We start from the raw sequence: 22,066 nt of genomic DNA on the forward strand, positions 1-22,066 counted from the left end.
TGATGTGCAATCATTTTCTGAATTTATCTTTAAAACTAAAGAAAATTTCCCAGAGCTATGGGGAAGGAGCAGGTGACTGGGGATAATTAGTTTATTTCAAAGAAGCTATATGATGGGTTGAATAGGTTCTTGGCTCTATGGTTTTGCGTTTTAGTCTGTTTCATCTGTGAAATTACTTCCCAACTGAAAAACTCAAATCTTGTTTTAATTGAAACTCCATGCACTAGTTCTAAATTCGTATAATTTACAAGTCAGCACAGTTTGGGCCCTTTCATTTCCTTAATTCCAAGATGGGATTTTATTTGCATTTTAGCTGCAGAATTTGAATGTGTTGAAAGCCCACAATAATTAAAGACTAATTCAGCTGGTTGGGTTTCTGTTTACGTGAATAAGTTCAGTGGGTTCTGCATACTGATTGATTTGTACACTGTAAATCTGCCCTTACAGCTCAGCAATCCTTGTGACTCTTTTGCCCACTTTTTCTTGTTGCCATCTTTTATTCTATAACAGCTGTGAAATGTCTGTTTTTATTTAGATAAGCTGAGATGCAACAGTAGGCTATATACATCTCTGTCATAAACATCCCAGTAGTGTCCCAATCTGATTTAATAATTTCTTTCTGTCCTCCCAAATAGTTGAATCTTTCAGTCTTTGTAAATTGACTCCCTCTTCAACTTGCATTGCACATCCCTTGCCTCCGTGGTTTACTTTTTGTCTGCTTTTTTTTCTGCTACCAGCAGGGGAAGTTATTTCTACAATTACAATTGTAAATAACCTTTTTTTTTGCTTCTTCAAATAATCCACAATTTTGATGTAGTTTATACATTAATGATCTGGATGAAGGAATGAATGGCATTGTGGCCCAGTTTGCAGATGATACCAAAATAGGTGGAGGAACAGGTAGTGTCGCAGAGGCAGGGTGTCTGCAGCAGGACTTGGACAGGTTGGAGGAGTGGGCAAAAAATTGGCAGATGGAATACAGTGTAGGGAAGTGTGGGGTTATGCGCTTTAGTAGGATGAATAAAGGTGTAGACTATTTTCTAAATGAGGAGAAAATTCAGAAAGTGGAGGTGCAAAGAGACTTGAGAATCCTAGTTCAGGATTCCCTATAGGTTAACTTGCAGGTTGAGTCAGTGATAAGGAAGGCAAATGCAATGTTGGCATTCATTCTGAGAGGACTAGAATATAAAAGCAAGGATGTAATGCTGAGGCTTTATAAGGCATTGGTCAGACCACATTTGGAATACTCTGCAATTTTGGGCCCCATATCTAAGGAAGGATGTGGCCATGGAGAGGATCCAGAGGAGGTTCACCAGAATGATCCCAGGGATGAAAGGTTTATCCCTGGATATCCCTTGATGTCTCTGGGCCTGTACTCTATGGAGTTCAGAAGGATGAGGGGGATCTCACTGAAACCTACTGATACTGAAATGCCTGGATAGATTGGATGTGGAGAGCATGTTTCCATAAGACCATAGACGTGGGAGCAGAATTAGGCCATTTGGCCCATCGAGTCTGTTCTGCCATTAGATCATGGCTGATTTATTTTCCCTCTCAATCCCATTCTCCTGCCTTCTCCCCATAACCTTTGACAGCCTTACTAATCAAGAGGCTGTCAACCTCTGCTTATTGCTCCAGGTACATCCAGCATCTGCAGAATTTCTTGTGTCTCGTTAAATATACCCAGTGACTTGGCCTCCACAGCTGTCTGTGGCAATGAATTCCACAGATTCACCACCCTCTGGCTAAAGAAATTCCTACTGATCTCTGTTCTAGAGGGACATCTTTCTATACTGAGGCTGTCCTCTGGTCCTAGGCTCTCTCGCTGATGGAAACAACCTCTCCATGTCCACTCTATCCGGGCCTTTCAATATTCGGTAGGTTTCAATGAGATCCTCCCTCATCTAAACTCCAGCAAGTACAGGCCCAGAGTCATCAAACGGTCCTCATAGGTTCACCCTTTTATCCCTGGGATCATTCTCATAAATCTCCTCTGGACCCTCTCCAATGCCAGCACATCCTTCCTTAGATATGGGGCCCAAAATTGCTCTCAATACTCCAAATGTGGTCTGACCGATGCCTTATAAAGCCTCAGCATTACATCCTTGCTTTTATATTGTAGTCCTCTCAGAATGAATGCCAACATTGCATTTGCCTTCTTTACTACAGACTCAACCTGCAAGTTAACCTCGAGGGAATCCTGAACTAGGACTCCCAAGTCGCTTTGCACCTCCTGAATTCTGAATTCCCTTCTCGTTTAGAAAATAGTCCCTGCCTTTATTCCTCCTACCAAAGTGCATGACCATACGCTTCCCTACGCTGTATTCCATCTGCCACTTCTTTGCCCATTAACCACCCTGTCCAAGTCCTTCTGCTGACTCCCTGTTTCCTCCACACTACCTGCCCCTCCACCTATCTTTGTATCATACATAAACTTGGCCACAAAGCCATCGATTCTGTCATCCAGATCATTAAGATATAACGTGAAAAGTAGTGAACCCAACACCAACCCCTGTGGAACACCACTAGTCACCAGCAGTCAACAAGAAAAGGCATGTTTTATTCCCACTCTTTGCTTTCTGCCAATCTTCTATCCATGCTAGTACCTTTCCTGTAATACCATTGGCTCCTATCTTCCTATCTTGTTTAGCAGTCTCATGTGTGGCACATTGTTAAAGGCCTTCTGAAAATCCAAGCCAACAACATAAATTGACACCTTTACCTATCCTGCCTGTTACTTCCTCAAAGAATTTCAACAGATTTGTCAGGCAAGATCTCCTTTAAGGAAGCCATGCTGACTTTGGCCTATTTTATCATGTGCTTCCAAATACCCTGAAACCTCATCCTTAATAAAATCTCACCAACCTCTGAAGTCAAGGTAACTGGCCTATAATTTCCTGTCTTTTGCCTCCCTCCCTTCTTAAGGAGTGGAGTGGAGTGAAGTTTCCATTAGTAGGGGAGTCCAGGATCCTGGGGCACAGCCTCAGAATAAAGGGACGTCCCTTTAGAACTGAGATGAGGAATTTCTTCAGCCGGTGGGTGGCTCACTCTTTCAGGATAAGAGAAGGCTGCTTTCTGAATAGTGCCTTTTTAGATGATTGCTGAAACATTATTTTTAAAAAGATCCACTCCAAAAAAAAGTACAATGAATACTCCCAGCCTTGCCTCCCCATCAAATTCAGACCGAAACATACTTGCTTGGCATTAGATTTTTTAAACAGAGAAGAGATAAAGTGAAAAAGAATCAAACTGAATCCTTACTAATTCTCAACAGAAGTGCACAAATTAATTTACAATAAGCAACGGTTTTGTACGACACTTCATTTCATGTTTGGGACTGACAATACATCAGGTAGATTCTAATAAAGAGATTCAAATGAGGAGATTTGCTGAAGCTATTTCTTTTGAAGAGGGAATCCAAATCATTGAGAGTGGGAAAGCATAAATCGTCAGTTACAAGTACTTGGGAAGGCACGAGCAGAAGGTGCAGTTATAGTGTCTGTGAGACAGCTTTTTGGAAGGGACACCAACACTGTCGATATAGAACCAAAGAGGACCTCAAGTTATTTCACAACGTAAAATAAAAAATACAAAGTAAAAGAACCAATATTTTTCTAAGAGAAGCACAACATAATTGTAAACAATAATATTTTCAAATCCAAGGTATAAAAGGCTTCCCTACCATCCAACAAATAAGACTTCCAGATAACAAACTGGTTTATTAGGCTAATTTGGTTTCTTATTGTAATTGTATTATTTGCACATAGAAATGCTCTGTTCTTTAAATCCTATTCATGGCTGCAATGTTGTTTTGCACTTACAAAGTTTATTGACACAGTAGCAATTTCCATTAGATTCTTGACTCCACTGAAAATATCAAGCTGTACCTTCTATACGTACATACTTTTCTCAGTGGCATAGCTCCCCTAATACTAGACGCCCTAATTCCAATTAAATGTCACCAAAACTCCACAAGGAATCCAACAAAGTCGTATCAAATATGGAATATCAAACAGAAGGCTAGTACTGGCCTAGACGAAATCCCCCTACAAAACAGCTGTGAAATCAGTTTGGAGCTACAAAGTAGCAGGGCACACTGAAGAAAAGCCAAACAAATATAGTTATCTCCACCAACAATTTAGAGATTGACATTTTCTGTCAGATTGGAAAAAAATTACTTTGGTAAGTGCTAGTTGTGGTTCAGCTGATAATATTTGCTTTTAAGTCCCACTCCGAAGTCATAAGCTCAAGAACCTGGATTGATGCCCTACCCAGTGATCTATTAAGAGAGCACAGCAATGTCAGAGATGCCGTCTCTGGGTTGAAGCTGTGACTATACAAGACGTAGGAACAGAATTAGGCCATTCGGCCCATCGAGTCTGCTCCGCCATTCAATCATGGCTGTTTTCTTTTTAAATACTATTCTCCTGCCTTCTCCCCGTAACCCCCAATGCATATCAAGAACCTATCAATTTCTGCCTTAAATACACTCACTGACTTGCCCTCCACAGCCCTCTGTGGCAATGAATTCCATAGATTCACCACCCACCGGCTGAAGAAATTCCTCATCTCAGTTCTAAAGGGACGTCCCTTTATTCTGAGGCTGTGCCCCAGGATCCTGGACTCTCCTACTAATGGAAACTTCACTCCACTCCACTCCTTAAGAAGGGAGGGAGGCAAAAGACAGGAAATTATAGGCCAGTTACCTTGACTTCAGAGGTTGGTAAGATTTTTAAGAGTCCATTATTAAGGATGAGGTTTCAGGGTATTTGGAAGCACATTTATGATGAACACAACCTCGGAGCTTAGAAGCACGATGCATTCTGCGAGTTGTATGTTATACGTGTCATATCTAGTGTTCCGTTAACAGCTATTTTTGAAATGTTTGTGAGAAGGGCACCTGTCATTGATTGAAATTTATATGATCAGTAAATTGGAGTTAATATTTCAATCCATTTTAATACTTGGACCTGTGTCAATTTTTCAAAGTCAAATGCATCAAAGTGCAAGTAAGCAAAACCAGTAGTGAGTGGTAGAGTGAGTAGTAATCAGCAAGTTTGACAACAGGCGACAATTTAGCTAAATGGCAGTGGAGTAAGGGGAAAAATAAAGATTGTAATCCAATCTGATGGTAAGAATGAGGGCAAAAATGTAATGTTCTACAGGGAAATAAAAGGAAAAGAGAACAGAAATATTTGCAATTATGTAGCACCTTTCATCACTTTGGGTTGTCCCAAAGCATATTGCTGTCAAAGAAGTCATTGAATTGTAATCATTGTTGTAAAAGGGAGCCAAAAGTTTGTGAGTGGGTAGCAAGCAGTGAAAGTGAACCATAAAGGCATCTAATTACTCTACTACAACTATTCAAAATCATTTAAAAGATTGAGCATCACAGTTATAATGTCAGAAGTTTATAACTAGTTGCCGTTTAGGATTTTAATACCATTGCACCTTCCTGACTCCTCATAGAACTAGTGCAGTGTCATAACTGCAGGAGTTTCTTGGGACAATGTGCTAAGCCCAACCAGCTTCAGCAACTGTATCAGTGACCCAAAAAGCTTGCACACTGTTCAGTATTCCGTGGGAAATGAAGTGGTGTGCATCCTCATGCTGCAAGACTAGACAACATTCAGACATGGTCTACTTTCTATCAGGTAACCTTTATGCCATAAAAATGTCACAGACTGACCATAGAGTCATAGAGAGGTAGAGCACAGAAATGGGCCTTTGGCCCACTGAGCCCATGCTGACCATCGACCACCCAGTTACACTAATCCTACACTCATCTCATTTTTTATTAACTCCCCCTCACCTACACACTCGGGGCAATTTACAGTGGCCAATTAATCTTCCTACCTACATGTCTTTGTAATGTGGGAGAAAACTGGAGCACTCAGAGGAAACCCACGTGGTCACAAGGAGAACATGCAAATTCCACCCAGACAGCACCAGAGATCAGGATTGAAGCTGAGTGCGCTGAGCCTGACCCAGAATGCTTGGAATACTGACAACCCCTTATGGAACGCCACTAATCTGGCTTGGATGACCAAGTAATCATCTTCAGTTAGAAAGAGTCTAACCATCTACCTTTTGACATTCAATGGCATTCATTCCTGAGTCCTCCACCACCACCCCCCACTCCCCCCCCACCCCCCACCCATCCTGGGGTTACTATTGACCAGAAACTCAACTGGACCAACTGCATGAATATTGTAGCTGCAACAGCAGATCAGAGGCTGGGTATCCTGTGGCGAATGACTCAGCTTACAGGAGTGAGATAGATCAGCTGGTTGAGTGATGTTGCAACAACCTCGCATTCAACGTCAGCAAGATCAAAGAATTGATTGTGGACTTCAGGAAGGGAAAGTTGGGTGAACACACACCGGTTCTCATTGAGGGGTGAGCGGTGGAAAGGGTGAGCAGCTTCAAGTTCCTGGGTGTTAACATCTCAGAAGATCTATCTTGGGCTTGACACATTGATGCAATCACGAAGAAGGCATGCCAGTGGCTCTAGGAATTTGAGGAGATTTGGTATGTCACCGAAGATTCTTGCAAATTTCTATAGATGTATAGTGGAGAGCATTCTGACTGGTATGGAGCCTCCAATGTGTAGGGTCAGAAGACGCTGCAGAGGGTTGTAGACTCAGCCAGCTCCATCACAGGCACAACCCTCTCTGCCATCGAGGACATCTTCAAGACACGATGCCTCAAGAAGGTGACATCCATCATTAAGGACTCTCACCATCCGGGACATGTCCTCTTCTTGTTACTAGCATCAGGGAGGAGGTACAGGAGCTTGAAGATCCAACTCAGCGTTTTAAGAACAGCTTCTTCCCCTCTGCCATCAGATTTCTGAATAGTCCATGAACACTACCTCGTTATTCCTCTTTTGCACTATTTATTTATTTTTTGGTAACATGGTAATTTTTATGTCTTGCACTGTACTGCTGCAGCTAAGCAACAAATTTCACCGTCAGTGATAATCAACATGGAGCTTCTGACACTCCAGGGCTTTTCTGCAATCTGTAAGGCACAGGTCAGCAGTGATGGAATACTCTTTGCTTGCTTGGATGAGTGCAGCTCAACAACTCTCAAGAAACTTAACACCATATAGTATAAAGCAGCCTACTTGAATGGCACCCCATCTACCACCCTAAACATTCATTCCCAACACCGCTATTGCACAGCAGATACAGTGTCCACCATTTACAAACTGATTACAGTTACTTGGCCAGGCTACTCGTCAGCATCTCTGCAACCTATTCTAATTATCGCTAAGAAGGACAAGGGCAGCAGGTGTATGTGAGCACCATCACCTGCAGTTTCGTTCATGTCACACATCATCCTGATTTAGAGATGCGTCACTGGTTCTTCATTGCCCTGGGTCTAAATCCTGAAACTCCCTACCAAATGGCACTGGGATTACCTTTACCAGAAGACCGCAGTGGTTGAAAAAGACAGCTTACCACCACCTTCTCAAGGACACTGACGGGTGAGCAATGATTGTTGGCCTTGCCGGTGATGCCCACATCTTTGGAAAATATATCTTTTAAAAGAAAATGTCAATTAACTAATCTGTAGATCACACAAGGGTGAAGTAGGGTTTGAATATTCTTCACTTCTTAAGCAGTGGGATTGAGGGGACTTGCTTCCATTCTGGCCAATATGAGAACAGCAGACCCTTCCACAGATGGGGCATGAGGTACCTGAAAGAGAAGGCAGGTGGGTAATTTGTGAAATGGTTTTCTCTTTCCGCTACTTGTACATTGCTTCTGCGTCCTCTCAATGCATAGACAAAGTTCTTGATACCATTCTGAATGTTCCTCCATTCTGAGCAGACTTGGGCCAGAGATTCCCCAACAGTCAGCAGGCTTTGAGCACAACCTTGAATCTTTTCCTCTTTCTGCCTGATAATCTCTTCTCATAACAGAGTTTGGAATAGACCATCTGTTTCAGTAGTCTGGTGTCAGACATGCAAACATTTGGATAACGTTTGTGCACACTCAGTGGCTGAGATCCAAGTCATTGTTGTCTCATTCACTAAAGCATATAAGAAGATTGATTTTGCACTGAACATCTGCAAGACAAAGGTCCTCTACCAAAAATTGCCACTGCACCAGTATGCTCTTGGACAATAATATTGGAACCACTTCCCATATCTAGGAAGCTATCTCTTAGGGAAGGCAGACGTTGATGATGAAATTCACTGCCGTCTTCCATGCACCAGTGCAGCCTTTGGTTGATTAGGGAAAAGGGTATTTGAAGATCAAGACCTTTTGGCACAAAACTTTCATTCTATGAGGGAGCGGTGACCCGTGTTTTCTATTTGCTTCTGAGACCTGGACCATCTACAATAGGCACTGGGAAAATACCACTCATCCTTAATTCACATCAACATTCTCTTCAAGACCAACCTTCCCAACATTGAGGCCCAAGTTAGACTCCGTCGACTGCTTTGAGCAAGTCATGTTCACATTTTTCTCTAACCTCTGCCTCTCTACGTGCTTAACAGATGGTGAGAAAGTTCCTTGAAATTTGATATCCCTACATTGTCTCATGCTGTTACTTGGGTTGAAACACAGGCAGGGAATCAAAGTTTCATGTCTATCCAAATGAAATACAAGCTAGCTAATTAGTTTGCACAACTTCCTCTAAAGGAGAAATTCAATTGACTTGTTACATCTACAGACATTAATTTCTTCATTGCATTGCACTACTAATACAAGCTCCAAAATATTTGACGTGAATTGTCTTTTCTGGTTATTTTAAGGATATTATTAGCTGATGCTCTTAGTGACTAGTTGAATTATTAAAATGAAGAATAAGTGTTGAGTGAAAACACAGCTGTTCAATGCTCATTTAAAACTCAAATCTCTTGATATTTGAGGTTTTCTTCAATTACACCACTTTTGCGACACAAAGGGTCATTTATGGGTTCAAATATCCACAATAGAAATTGCAGTCATCTAATATGGAATCTCTGATGGTATGCTAGGTACGCAAACTTGTTTTAAATGGATTCAAATGTTAGCTTTAGTTGTATGGTGGATGCAGTGCAACAACTCGTTACCACCTTTATGCTGCTTTTATGCACCATAACTTTATTGTGATCCTGCCACAAATAGAGAACATTTAAGTCTTTCAACTCTTGGCAGAATTTATAATCTTTGTATTTGATGATTTGATTTGGGGAAAAAAAAGCGTGATTAAAAAAGTAAAAGGTGTTTCCTGATTAAGTGTTGTTTGGTGTAATAGCCAGATGTAGTCATTTGCAATTTTGATCAGTTTAAAAAAAAATGTCCAATAGACATTGGGCATGTGACCTCAGTACTTAATTTTGCACAGGTTTTGCACGTGAGCTTTATTGTGCAATTTCTGATAAAATGCTAAGACATTAAGCAGAGCGTGTGAGTATTTTTGATCATTGAGAGTGCAATACTGCCTTGGAATATACGCATCTGTATTGTGGGCATATGGAGGAGGGTTTCCCTTAGAATTAGCACATCTGTCTATAGTCACACTGGTCAATTATTTTTCATTGAACACTATTAGAATAAATAACATACCTTTAATGGTCACCTCATTACAGGAAGGATGTGGAAGCTTTAGACAGGGTGCAGAGGAGATTTTACCAGGATGCTGCCTGGATTGGAGAGCATGTCTTATGAGGATAGGTTGAGTGAGCTAGGGCTTTTCTCCTTGGAGAGAAGGAGGATGAGAGGTGACTTGATAGAGGTGTACAAGATGATAAGAGGCATAGATCGAGTGGACAGTCAGAGACTTTTTCCCAGGGTGACAATGGCTAACACGAGGGGACATAATTTTAAGGTGTTTGGAGGAAGATATAAGGGGGATGTCAGGAGTAAGTTTTTAGAGTGGTGGGTGCGTGGAACACACTGCCAGCAGAGGTTGTGGGGCAGATACATGAGGGACATATAAGAGACTCTTAGATAGCCACATGAATGATAGAGAAATGGGGGGCAATGTGGGAGGGAAGGGTTAGATATAGAGCAGGATAAAATGTCAGCGCAACATTGTGGGCTGAAGGGCTTGTACTGTGCTGTTCTACGAAAACCGATAGCCATAACAGTGACCACTCTTTAAAGCTACCAGCAGCTTTAAGGCAAGACCTTTACCATATAATTAGTGGCTTCCTTTTTATAGAACTGAGTGGGGTAGCCAGTTAATGCATAGCAAGATTCCACACACAACAATGACCAAATAATCACCTACAAAAGTTTTGATTGAGAGTTGCATGTCTAGATAAACTCACCTACTTCCATTTGAGTAACACCACTTCAGCTTGGCATCTCTCGCTATTTATTCCAATGGACAATGATCATAAGTTTGAAGATCCACCTATACGGATTCAGAGCACAGAGCCAGTATTCTCTAAGTATTTCAAAGTTATAATGATGCCAAGAACGATACTTCATCACATGTAGTGATTGTACAGGATCGCTATGCTTTCCTTAACTTTTCACAAATTGGAGCAGATACCTCATCAAGTTTAGGTTGATCCACCATAATTGTTGTATATCTTGCATCTTTCAAATTTTTTGTGAAGTTACCAAGAGCAGTTTCAAGCACCAACATTTAAGATAATGTACTTCAGCAGAACATTTCTCAAAAAAAAGTGTAGATTACATTTATTGAATGATTTCAGTAGTTCCTCCAAGTGTAGAGCACTAGTTTATAGATATGTTATCACATCAGTCATTCATTCTCTTAAGCCTGATACACTATAATGCTTAATACCTTTTACCAAGCAAATATCCATCCAATTCAGCTTAAAGCATCCATTGGATAGGAGAATTCCTAGTTTCTACTGTCATTTGTTTATCCTTGTTTTCAGTTGAGATTAGATAAGGATTGAGAACCTTAATTTCAATTTATAGCATTGATGTTCTAATAATACCCTGACTGCTTGCTGTTCTACCTCGTGAACATTACTCTCCTGCAGTAAATTGTGTATCTTAATTAATTAAACAACAGCCCTTATCCCATACTCAATTTCTTGTTTATTCTTTGTTTCTCTTCAGATATGCCATAACACTGCATTGAGGATAAAATGTTTCCACTCAAGGATGCCCAGCTTGGAGCCTTCACGTTTTTCGCATCTGCACTTCCACATGATGTGTGTGGCAGTAATGGGCTTCCACTCACTCCAAACTCTGTCCGAATTCTAGGACGATTCCAGATCCTCAAGGCCATCTCTCATCCCAGGCTCTGCCAGTATGTGGACATATTACGTGGCAAGCACGGTGAGTTCTTTCTCATATGGCACATGCACGGTGTAGATCACCATTGTCTTTGAGTCAAAGGCTAAATGTATCAGCAACATTGATTGAATCTTCCCTGCTATGGCTCACCTGCAGAAATTCTCACCTATGTCTTTGTTATCTCAACGTTCTATTCCAGTGCAAGTTGACTGTACTGATTCTACCTTCTGCAAACTTGCCTTCCAAAACTCTACAGCCATTATCATAAGTTGCCCTGCCGCATTTACCCAGCACTTCTGTGCTTTCTGATGCACATTTGTTTCTTATTCAGCAGCGTCTGGGTTTTATCATCAGTGCGCTGAATCGTGCTAGCTATGCCATTGAGCATTTGCACCAAAGTAAGTCCCAGGTTTGTATGCTGAGAGTCTAGGAAAGATTGACAGGTGTGGGAAGCCAAATTTGTAACTATTTTCATTGCTGTATTCCCAAATGGGTCCAAAAGCTATGCCCAGATTTGTCGGGATACCATAATGTCGGAAACTCATCTCTGATTCGAAAACAGGTCAGACTTAGCTTAAGAACCAAGGCCTCATTGATTTTAATGGACATTTTACATCTGCAGATTAAGAACCAAAGGGGAACATTTTTTTTAAAAAAAACTTCCTTTAATTAAGTATTTTAATTATTTTTTTAAATTTTATTCTTTTAAAATCACTTTTATTTTAATGCTTTGCTTAAATTTTGATTGTTTTTAAAGGTCTCTGAATGTCAGGAATTTAAAATAGTTAAAAACAGTGACGTTTTGATAGAAATCAAGATTCTGTCTCCATCTTGCTTTCTGTCCTGACAAGGACATTTGAGGTAGGACCTACACCCTTTACTATCTGGACCTTACTGCTGGACAGTGATGGTGTGAGATAGGCCCTCTATATCCATCCTAAGTGAGTTGGAAATGGGTAGGAGTTCCAGGTGATGATGCTAGGCAGTGTCCCTCATCCAGCACCATGTAGTCTCTTACTTTCAAACCTTTCCATCAACTTGCCACAATCTATGTCTGTGATTTCTTTTCCTACAATTTTACACCATGGTCTTTATTGTTGTCAACTACATAAATAATTACAAGAGTTGGATGGATGGTAAATAGCATGTGAATTAAAACATTCTCCAAATATAGACAACAGGGCTCTTTAATGCATTTTGACATGATTGCTTACTATTAATTGTTGACATGTTTGAGGATATTGCTTGCCAAAATGCAGAATATATTTCTGCTGGTTATTTAAAAATAACCTTGTATAGAAAGTAACATTTTTAAAGATGCACGTGGATGGGCATATCAATTCTGTTGTAAATGTCTCAGATGTGCTTTGAATGTTTCGTAGTGTTTTGAATTTCAGAAGAACCTCAAGTTGGCAGCCATTCTCCAAATTGTGTGTACATGTTGACTTGAGGAGCCACTAGTTCTATATACACCCAATACTTGAATATCCTATAACTTGCATTAACATCCAGATCAATCTAGCTCCTGGCAACACAGTAAACCATGAAGTGAACAACTCGAATAGGTGTGCGAACCTCCAGGGAATTTTTATAAGTAAAGGAACGAGTTCCAGAGTTATGGAGAATTGAGCTTAATTAGGCAGCTCTTTCAAGGGTGTCTGAATGGCCTAAACCTGTTCTGTAAAATTCTATGATTCCAATCATATTTAAAAGCTGTAGCAACTTTACAAAACACTGGTTAGACTTCACTTGGAGTATTGTGTGGGCTTCTGGTCACCACATTTTAGAAAGATGAGATAATAGTACTTTGGAGAGAGTGCAGAGGAGGTTTACCATGAGGTTGCCTGGATTGGAGGACTTATAGGGAATGATTGGATAGGCTGGGCTTGTGCCCCCTGGAGGTGGGGGGGGGGGGGGTGGTGGTGTGGTTGTGGGTGACCTGAGAGAAGTGTATAAGACTATGAGTTACAGAGATAGGGCAGATGGTTAAATCTTTTTCGCAGAGAGTGGTTGATATCTGGAACTTGCTGTCAGAGGAGTTGGTGGATAAGGTCATTACATTTAAGAGACATTTAGACAAGCACTTGAATTGTCAAGGCATTAGAAAAATACAGACCTATTCTCAGCAAATTACATTAGTGTAGATGGACAAATGGGTTAGCATGGCCGAAGGGTCCATTTCTCTGTTAGAACTCCATGGCTCCATCATTTGACTTACAGGAGCAAGGATGTTTTGCTGCAGCTGTATAGGTCTATGATAAAACTCCAGCTGGAATTGTGTGTGCAGTTTTGGTCTCCTTGTCCAAGGAAGGATGTTCTTCCTGTGGAGCGAGATCAACAAAGGTGTAGTAGACTGATACCTGGGATGGCAGGAGTGATGCATGTGGAGATATTAAATCGGTTAGGCCACTAACATACAGAAGAAGGGATCTCATAGAAATCTATAAAATTGACATGGGACTAGACACAGGGAGCAGAAATTTCTTTACCCACAGGGTGATCAACATCTGGAATTCCTACCACTGAACGTAGTGGAGGCCAAGTCATTAAATATATTCTAGAAGGAGGTGGATATATTTCTTCATGGTCAAGGGAACAGAGAGAAGACGGGAACAGGGTACTGAAGTGAATGTTGAGCCTTGGTCATATTGGATGGTTGAGAATGGCTTACTCCAAATCCCATTATCTATGTTTCTTAATCATTTTCTTTCTTTGTTACTGCATGCAAGTAGCAACGTCAAGTTCTCAGAGTTTCCATTATCATGCAGATCTTTGAAAGCAAATTTTGTCCAATGGCGTTAATTTTACCATGTTGTTTAACGTGTTGAGGATCCTGTTCTTCCTCTTCTGCAGAAAGACTGGTGGTTGTTACTGAGCATTATGAGAGGAGTCTGGAAGATCTATTAAAGGAAAGAAAGTGTACCAGGTAATAGTTTCAAACTTGAACTATTTCGTCATTATCTGGAAAAATTCATCAAAAAGATTGTTTTTCGTAGTAATGGTATTGTATAACAATTCAGAAAAATTCTAAATCATTGATTATCATCCCTTTCAGAAAGGATCCCTAACCTTGTGCGCTATACCTAACACTGGCTATGATCTGGCTTAACTCTGTCCAATTTCTGTGAGCAGCAATGGCAGGCTCATTTGTGTGTACTTTGTATCAGCACTGAGTGTGGGCTCAATCTGGTCATTCCCGTGCTCTGAAAAGGCCACGAATGTAGAAAAATCTTTAGATGTGTTTGTACCAGATGCCAGTATGCAAAGAAATTCTACAACCTGCAGATGTGCCATTTGTAGATTTCTGAACAACCACCATTGGTGCGGCATTCCTATTTAAAGCCATTCCATATAATATGAACTTCTTAATAACTTTGATCAGCTATTATCTCGAATAATCTGCAAAAGTATTCCAGTTCATGATATAAATGATGTTTAATGAAATACTTTACAGCAGAATGTCAGTGTTTGTGTTGTGCTATAAATTTCTGCAGATGTGTGGATGAGACGTGCGCATGCAAATGACTACAGTTGTGAATGGTAAATGTGGAATAGTTGTTGATCAGTGGGAGGTCATGGATATGTGTGCCAGAAGTAAGCAGTATAATTTTAGAGTGAGGAGTGCATCAAATAAAATGCAGCAGGGAAACAGTGTCTAATGAAACACAGTAGGCTGAGGGAGTAGAAAGAGTGAGCAACATTATTAAATTCTTTTCAGTTATAATAAACACCTTTTGAATGGATATGCTTTTGATTTATTTTCTGATGCCTTGCTGCCTTAAAGCATTTGGCTGGCAAGTTATTTATTTCAGTCTGCTAAAAGGGTATGAATTTAAAAATTAAACTCCCAGTGAACTGCTTAGACTCAAATTTAGAAACTTAAAATAAGTAAGTTAGTATGTGAGGTGAAAATAAAACTACGCTAAACTTGAATAGAAAATTGCTTGGTTAACATCATAATGTTCCCTTAAAACTAAGTCTCTCTGCTGGTACTTGACGCTTTATCTTAGTTACAGCACTGCTGATTTGCATGTGACTGAGTGTGTGTGTGTTTGACATAAAGCATGGGAATTGTACATTAAATCTATCTTCTGTGGAACTGCGATTCTTTACACTACAATGACAGCCAGTTAGAAAAATTGTAGATAACGTCTCTGGGAGATGAACAGTAGAAAAGGAAATTTTAAAAATGAGTAGGTAGCTGGGTAGAACAAAGCTGAATTAAGGTTGAAGTATTGACTGGTTTAGTATCGAATCATAGTAGGACCACATGAGGAATTTTGACACTTTCCTTTGGCAAAAGAAATATTGTTCTGTAGTTTCAAAAATTGGTCTTTTTCTTTGTGAGAAAATAATGTTACTTCAATGTCATATAAGTAGGGTGCTGCCTAAGATTGTGGGCAGCAATGTCGAGCAGCAGCAGTTCTGCTCCCTCACAACTCCTCAACCCAGTTTCAATCTTGACCTCCGGTGGTCTGTGTGGAGTTTGCACATTCTCCTTGTGGCTGTGTGGGTTTCCTCTGGGTGCTCTGGTTTCCTCTCACGTGCCACAGACATGTTATCCACTGTAGGTAATCCCTAGTATAGCTGGGCACTAGGAGAATCAGGGAGGGGTTGATGGCATGTGAAGGAGACTAGGTTATAGGGAAATAATAAGTGGGGGAATGGGATCAATGGGGTTGATTTGAGAGCTATCAGGAACTCAATGTGATAAATGACATCCTTCTATTGTTACGGACTCAGTGAAAGTCCCTTTAAGATAGAGAGTGTGTGTGTATGTGTGTGTGGGGCGTGCTTACGTCAATAGAAGATAAAGGACGTAATGACGTTGTTGAAGAAGTTAGAAGAAGAAAGAGAGAGAGAGAAGGGAGAGAGACACCAGCCTGCTTGTTTTCTCTATCGATGGATGAGAAACAATAACTGTGTTTACCACTGAAATCCATGTATGGAAGTTGGAAGTAATCCGGTGGAGTTCACTTTGTTGCTGACCTGTAGAAGGAAACAGGTATTTGTGTGTGGACGACCACGGTTCGGATGCTTTTCGGGGTGAGGAAGTCACTACCGAGTAAACACTGAAGTGTCGTTTGGGTTCCATCGTGGAACATTTGGATTTCGTATGTACTCTCTCTATGTTTTCTACATCTACATCTTATCTTCAGACAATGGTGGTTGTTGAAGAAGAAGCCCTTGCTCATGTTTCACCTTATGGCTTGCGGAACTGAACTTTAAGAACCATTCAGGAACTGGGAGTTTTGGACTTTGTCACACACACACACGAAGAGTTTAGTTTTGGGGTTAACGTTCGAGGTTTAACATTCTTGAATTCTAACATACTAACATTTTTACTTTTATTTTACGTATTATCAATAGTAGTGATTAATAAAATAGTTTTTAACACTGAATCATGCTCAGTGTGTTTCTTTTGTTGCTGGTTCGTGACAAAATTGGGGGCTCGTCCGGGATAGTTCCCAAGGTTAACGAGTGTCATCTGGGATCGTTCCCCAGAGTGACGAAATTTGTTCGAGATTCAATCCAAAGATTTTTGAGGGAGGTCTGATAAATTCTTTTTAATTGGCTTGTGTGTGTGGAAACCAGCAGCAATGGATATTAAGGCATTTTTGGAGTCACCAACCCAAAAGGGATTGGAGGTGGCGAAAAAGGATGATCTGATAAAGATTGCTACAAGGCTAAACCTTACAGAAGTAAAGCAGTCTATGAGAAAGGCAGATATTCAGAGACTGATAGCTGGCCATTATGTGGAAAAGAAAGTGTTTGAGAAGGAAGTGTTAAAACAGTTTCCTGGCAGTGAAATAGCAATTTCTGAGGCACAGGTGCAGCTGGCAAAGATAGAGGCTGAACGAGAGCAAAATAAATTAGAAGCTGAACGAGAACAAAAGAGATTAGAGGCTGAACAAAAGCTAACTCAGATGAAGATAGAGGCTGATCTAGCAATGAAGCAGATGGAATTGAAGAGGATGGAGCTGGATAGTGAGGAGAAGGAAAAACAGAGGCAGCATGAGTTACAAATGAAGCGTAGGAGTTCGGAATCTGATTCTGATGATGGTTTTTCAGCCAGCAGGGAGGTTCGATTAGTCCCTCCGTTTGAAGAAGATCAGGTTGATCAGTATTTCCAACATTTTGAAAAGGTTGCTGTGAGTTCAAACTGGCCAAGGAAAGGATGGGCTCTTATGGTACAGAGTGTGATTAAAGGTAAAGCTCAAAAAGCTTATTCTGCTTTGTCTGTTGAGGATGCAGCTGATTATACCAAGGTAAAACAAGCTATATTGAAGGCCTATGAATTGGTCCCTGAGGCTTATAGACAAAAATTCAGAGACTTGAGGAAATCTGCAGATCAGACTTATATGGAATTTGCCAATGGAAAGAGAATATGTTTTGAACGATGGTACATGGCTAAAAATGTAGATGGGGATTTTGATAAATTGAAAGAATTGATACTAGTGGAAGACTTTAAAAGATGTGTTCCAGCTGAATTAACAACATATTTAAATGAAAAGGCAGTGGAAACTTTACAAGAAACTGCTAGGTTGGCAGATGATTATGCTTTAACCCATAAATCCAAATGGGGACAACCTAAAACCTTTCAAAAGAGTTACAAAGACAATCCAGGTAAACCGGAGATTAAATTGGGAGGTAATCAAAAAGGAAAAGATGAAAAGAAGCCAGGGCTGGAGAAACCTGTTGAGCGTACTTGTTATTACTGTAGGAAACCTGGCCACGTGATATCTAATTGTGCCCTTTTGAAGAAAAAGAAGGAAGCTGGGCCCAATGCTTGCTTTCAGGCAATTAAAAATCAAGAAGGTTTAGGACATGCTGTTAAAGATCAGTCCTTGCAAGAGGGAAAAGCGGAAAAGTTGGAGGAGGTGAGAAAAGAATTCCGTTCGTATGTATCAGAGGGTTTTGTTTCACTGAATGATGAGTCACCCCAGGTGCCAGTGAAAATTCTTAGAGATACTGGGGCTAGTCAATCTCTCTTGCTGGACAGTGTTTTAAATTTTGGTGAAGAAAGTGACACTGGTGAAGTAAATCTAGTACGAGGCGTTACAGGTGAGACCATGTCTGTCCCTTTTCACAGGGTGATTTTAAAGTCAAAGTTCGTAGAAGGACCAGTCAAGATAGGGATAAGACCTAGTTTGCCAGTGGAAGGAGTTTCTTTGTTATTGGGAAATGACCTTGCAAATGGAGAAAGTGATCCTGTGGTACGGTTAACAACCAAACCAAGGATTGATGAGTCTGAGGATGATTCAGATGTTTACCCATCATGTGCGGTGACTCGAGCTAGAGCTAAAGAATTAGCCAAGACAGACAGTCCGGTGCAGTCTGATGTAGTTCCTTGTGACAGTCCTAAACAGGAAGAAAATTTTGATGCCTTATCTGAGACTTTTCTGTCTTCACTGGAGGATCAACATCCTTACAGTGAGCCTGAATTTAAAGATTTGTCTTTGTCGAGGAAGGATTTTATGGTGGAACAGACAAAGGACCCTGAGTTGACAGAATTGAAAGAAAAAGCACTCTCATGTGAGGAGATTGAAAAAGTGCCAACTGGATACTATGTCAAAAATGGAGTGTTAATGAGGAAATGGAGACCTCCTCATGTTCCTGTTACTGAGGAATGGGAAGTTATTCATCAGGTTGTTATTCCAAAAGTTTATAGGGATGAGATTTTAAACCTGGCCCATAGTATGCCTTTGGGTGGTCATTTTGGGGTGAATAAAACTGTAGGGAAGATCTTGAAACAATTCTATTGGCCTGGTTTGAGAAAAGATGTGGTGATGTTTTGTCGAACCTGCCACACATGTCAGATGGTAGGTAAACCAAATCAAAAACCCCCTGTGGCTCCTTTGAAACCAATTCCTGCTTTTGGTGAACCCTTTTCGAAGGTGATTGTGGACTGTGTTGGCCCCTTACCAAAGTCTAAGACTGGAAATCAGTATTTGTTAACCATCATGTGTGCCACTTCTAGATTTCCAGAGGCAATACCCCTTAGAAATATTAAGGCCAAGACAGTGTCAAAGGCTCTTGTAAAATTTTTTACCTTGTTTGGTTTGCCAAAAGAAATCCAATCTGATCAAGGTAGTAATTTTATGTCAAAAATTTTTCAACAAATAGTCTATGAGCTGGGAGCAAAGCAGATTGTATCATCTGCATATCACCCAGAATCTCAAGGAGCTCTGGAGAGATTTCATTCTACTCTCAAAAATATGCTGAAGACTTATTGCTTTGAAAACACCAAGGATTGGGACGAAGGTATCCATTTACTTTTGTTTGCCGTTAGAGAATCGATCCAGGAGTCAATCGGATTTAGTCCGTTTGAGCTTGTATTTGGACATAGGGTGAGAGGACCTTTAGAGTTGTTAAGAGAGCAATGGGTTAATGAGGAAGTTCACTTGAGTCTGTTGGACTATGTCCAAAAATTTAAAACTCGGTTGGAGAGAGTCTGCCAGCTAGCGAGAGAGAATCTGAAAACAAGCCAGATAAGAATGAAGACATATTTTGATAGACGTGCTCGGCCTAGGACATTCGCAGTGGGGCAAAAGGTATTGGTATTTTTCCCTAGCCAAAATAATCCCTTGCAAGCTCGTTTTTCTGGACCCTATGTTATTGAATCTCGAGTGACTGATCTAACATATATAATCAAAACACCAGATAGACGCAAGAAAACACAACTCTGTCACGTAAACATGCTAAAACCTTATTATGAGAGGGATTCAGTTGTGGCCTTGGTGGATGGTGAAAAGGTTGTTTCTAGAATGCCTGATGTTGATGTTGAGGAAGGCCAATTTAGACCAAATATTGTTCCATCGAAACTAAAAAACCAAAATATCATGGAGAACCTTGAAACGAAGTTGGACCATTTACAAGTTTCACAAAAACAACAGATGAGAGAATTAATTTTAAAATTTAAAAATCTGTTCCCAGATGTTCCAAACAGAACATCGATAATTACCCATGATGTTGATGTTGGGGATGCAAAACCAATCAAACAACACCCATATCGAATGAATGTGGAAAAAAGTAAACTTGTTGATCAGGAAATAAAATACATGTTGGAAAATGATATTATTAGACATTCTAGTTCAAATTGGAGTTCGCCCTGTGTTATTGTACCTAAACCTGATGGAACTGTTAGATTTTGCACAGATTACAGGAAAGTGAATGCTGTAACAAAGTCAGATGCTTACCCTATTCCTAGGGTGGATGATTGCATAGACAGAGTGGGAAAGGCAAAATTTCTTACAAAGATTGACCTGTTAAAAGGGTACTGGTGTGTTCCATTAACAGATAGAGGAAGGGAGATTTCAGCCTTTGTAACCCCTTCTGGATTGTATGAATACAATGTTTTGCCATTTGGAATGAAAAATGCTCCGGCAACATTTCAAAGAATGATTAATTCAGTGATTCATGGGTTAAAACATACAGATGCCTACATTGACGACTTAGTGACTGGGAATGATACATGGGAGGATCACATCTCTGCGTTAGAAAGGTTGTTTGAAAGACTTTCCAAGGCTAACCTTACAGTTAACTTGGCTAAAAGTGAATTTGGCCATGCCACTGTGACGTATCTTGGTTATGTTGTAGGTCAAGGCAAGCAAGCTCCTGTTCAGGCAAAAGTTCAAGCAATATCTGAGTTCCCTATTCCCACAGGTACGAGGACTGTTAGAAGATTTTTGGGAATGGTTGGATATTACCGAAAATTTTGTAAAAATTTTGCTGATATTGCTCTTCCCCTAACTAATCTTCAGAAGAAGGGAGTAAAGTTTGTTTGGACAGATTCTTGTCAAGAAGCATTTGAGAAGCTGAAAGCCATTTTATGCTACCATCCTGTGCTCAGAACACCTGACTTTGAAAAGCCATTTTCATTAGCAGTAGATGCCAGTGATGAAGCTGCAGGAGCTGTGTTGTTGCAGAAGGGTGACCTTGATGATATTGACCATCCTGTAGCTTACTTTTCAAAGAAATTTAATGAGCATCAAAAGAATTATTCCACCATAGAGAAAGAATTACTGTCGCTTGTTTTAGCCTTGCAACATTTCAGTGTATATGTTTGCACCGCTCAGAAACCATTGACTGTATATACAGATCATAACCCACTGGTGTTTCTGAGCCGAGTCAAAAACAAGAACAGAAGGCTGTTAAACTGGAGTTTAATTTTGCAAGAGTTTGATCTCATGATAACTCACATTAAAGGCAAAGATAATGTGATTGCTGATTGTCTTTCCCGATGTTAAATGGGAAACATGTATCTGTACTAATCTGATAGTCTGTAGTTGTGTAGCATGATAATTATTAACATTATTAACTATGCGCGGTTAAAATTTTCTTGGGAAATTTTTTTTTTAGGTGGGAGGTGTTACGGACTCAGTGAAAGTCCCTTTAAGATAGAGAGTGTGTGTGTATGTGTGTGTGGGGCGTGCTTACGTCAATAGAAGATAAAGGACGTAATGACGTTGTTGAAGAAGTTAGAAGAAGAAAGAGAGAGAGAGAAGGGAGAGAGACACCAGCCTGCTTGTTTTCTCTATCGATGGATGAGAAACAATAACTGTGTTTACCACTGAAATCCATGTATGGAAGTTGGAAGTAATCCGGTGGAGTTCACTTTGTTGCTGACCTGTAGAAGGAAACAGGTATTTGTGTGTGGACGACCACGGTTCGGATGCTTTTCGGGGTGAGGAAGTCACTACCGAGTAAACACTGAAGTGTCGTTTGGGTTCCATCGTGGAACATTTGGATTTCGTATGTACTCTCTCTATGTTTTCTACATCTACATCTTATCTTCAGACAATGGTGGTTGTTGAAGAAGAAGCCCTTGCTCATGTTTCACC

General features: G+C 40.4%; 1 protein-coding gene across 1 annotated transcript in view; it reads left to right on the plus strand.

The window, feature by feature from the left end:
- Positions 1 to 22,066, plus strand: part of tbck (TBC1 domain containing kinase) — a 178,680-nt gene that overhangs the window by 733 nt on the left and 155,881 nt on the right. Inside the window, exons 2-3 of the mRNA XM_052035246.1 lie at positions 11,043 to 11,264; positions 14,076 to 14,148. Of these exons, the coding sequence (XP_051891206.1) occupies positions 11,072 to 11,264; positions 14,076 to 14,148 (266 nt within the window). The 5' untranslated portion in view covers positions 11,043 to 11,071. The remainder of the gene's footprint in view (positions 1 to 11,042; positions 11,265 to 14,075; positions 14,149 to 22,066) is intronic.

This window comes from Pristis pectinata, chromosome 2 (assembly GCF_009764475.1).
Source record: "Pristis pectinata isolate sPriPec2 chromosome 2, sPriPec2.1.pri, whole genome shotgun sequence".
Taxonomy (NCBI): Eukaryota; Metazoa; Chordata; class Chondrichthyes; order Rhinopristiformes; family Pristidae; genus Pristis; species Pristis pectinata.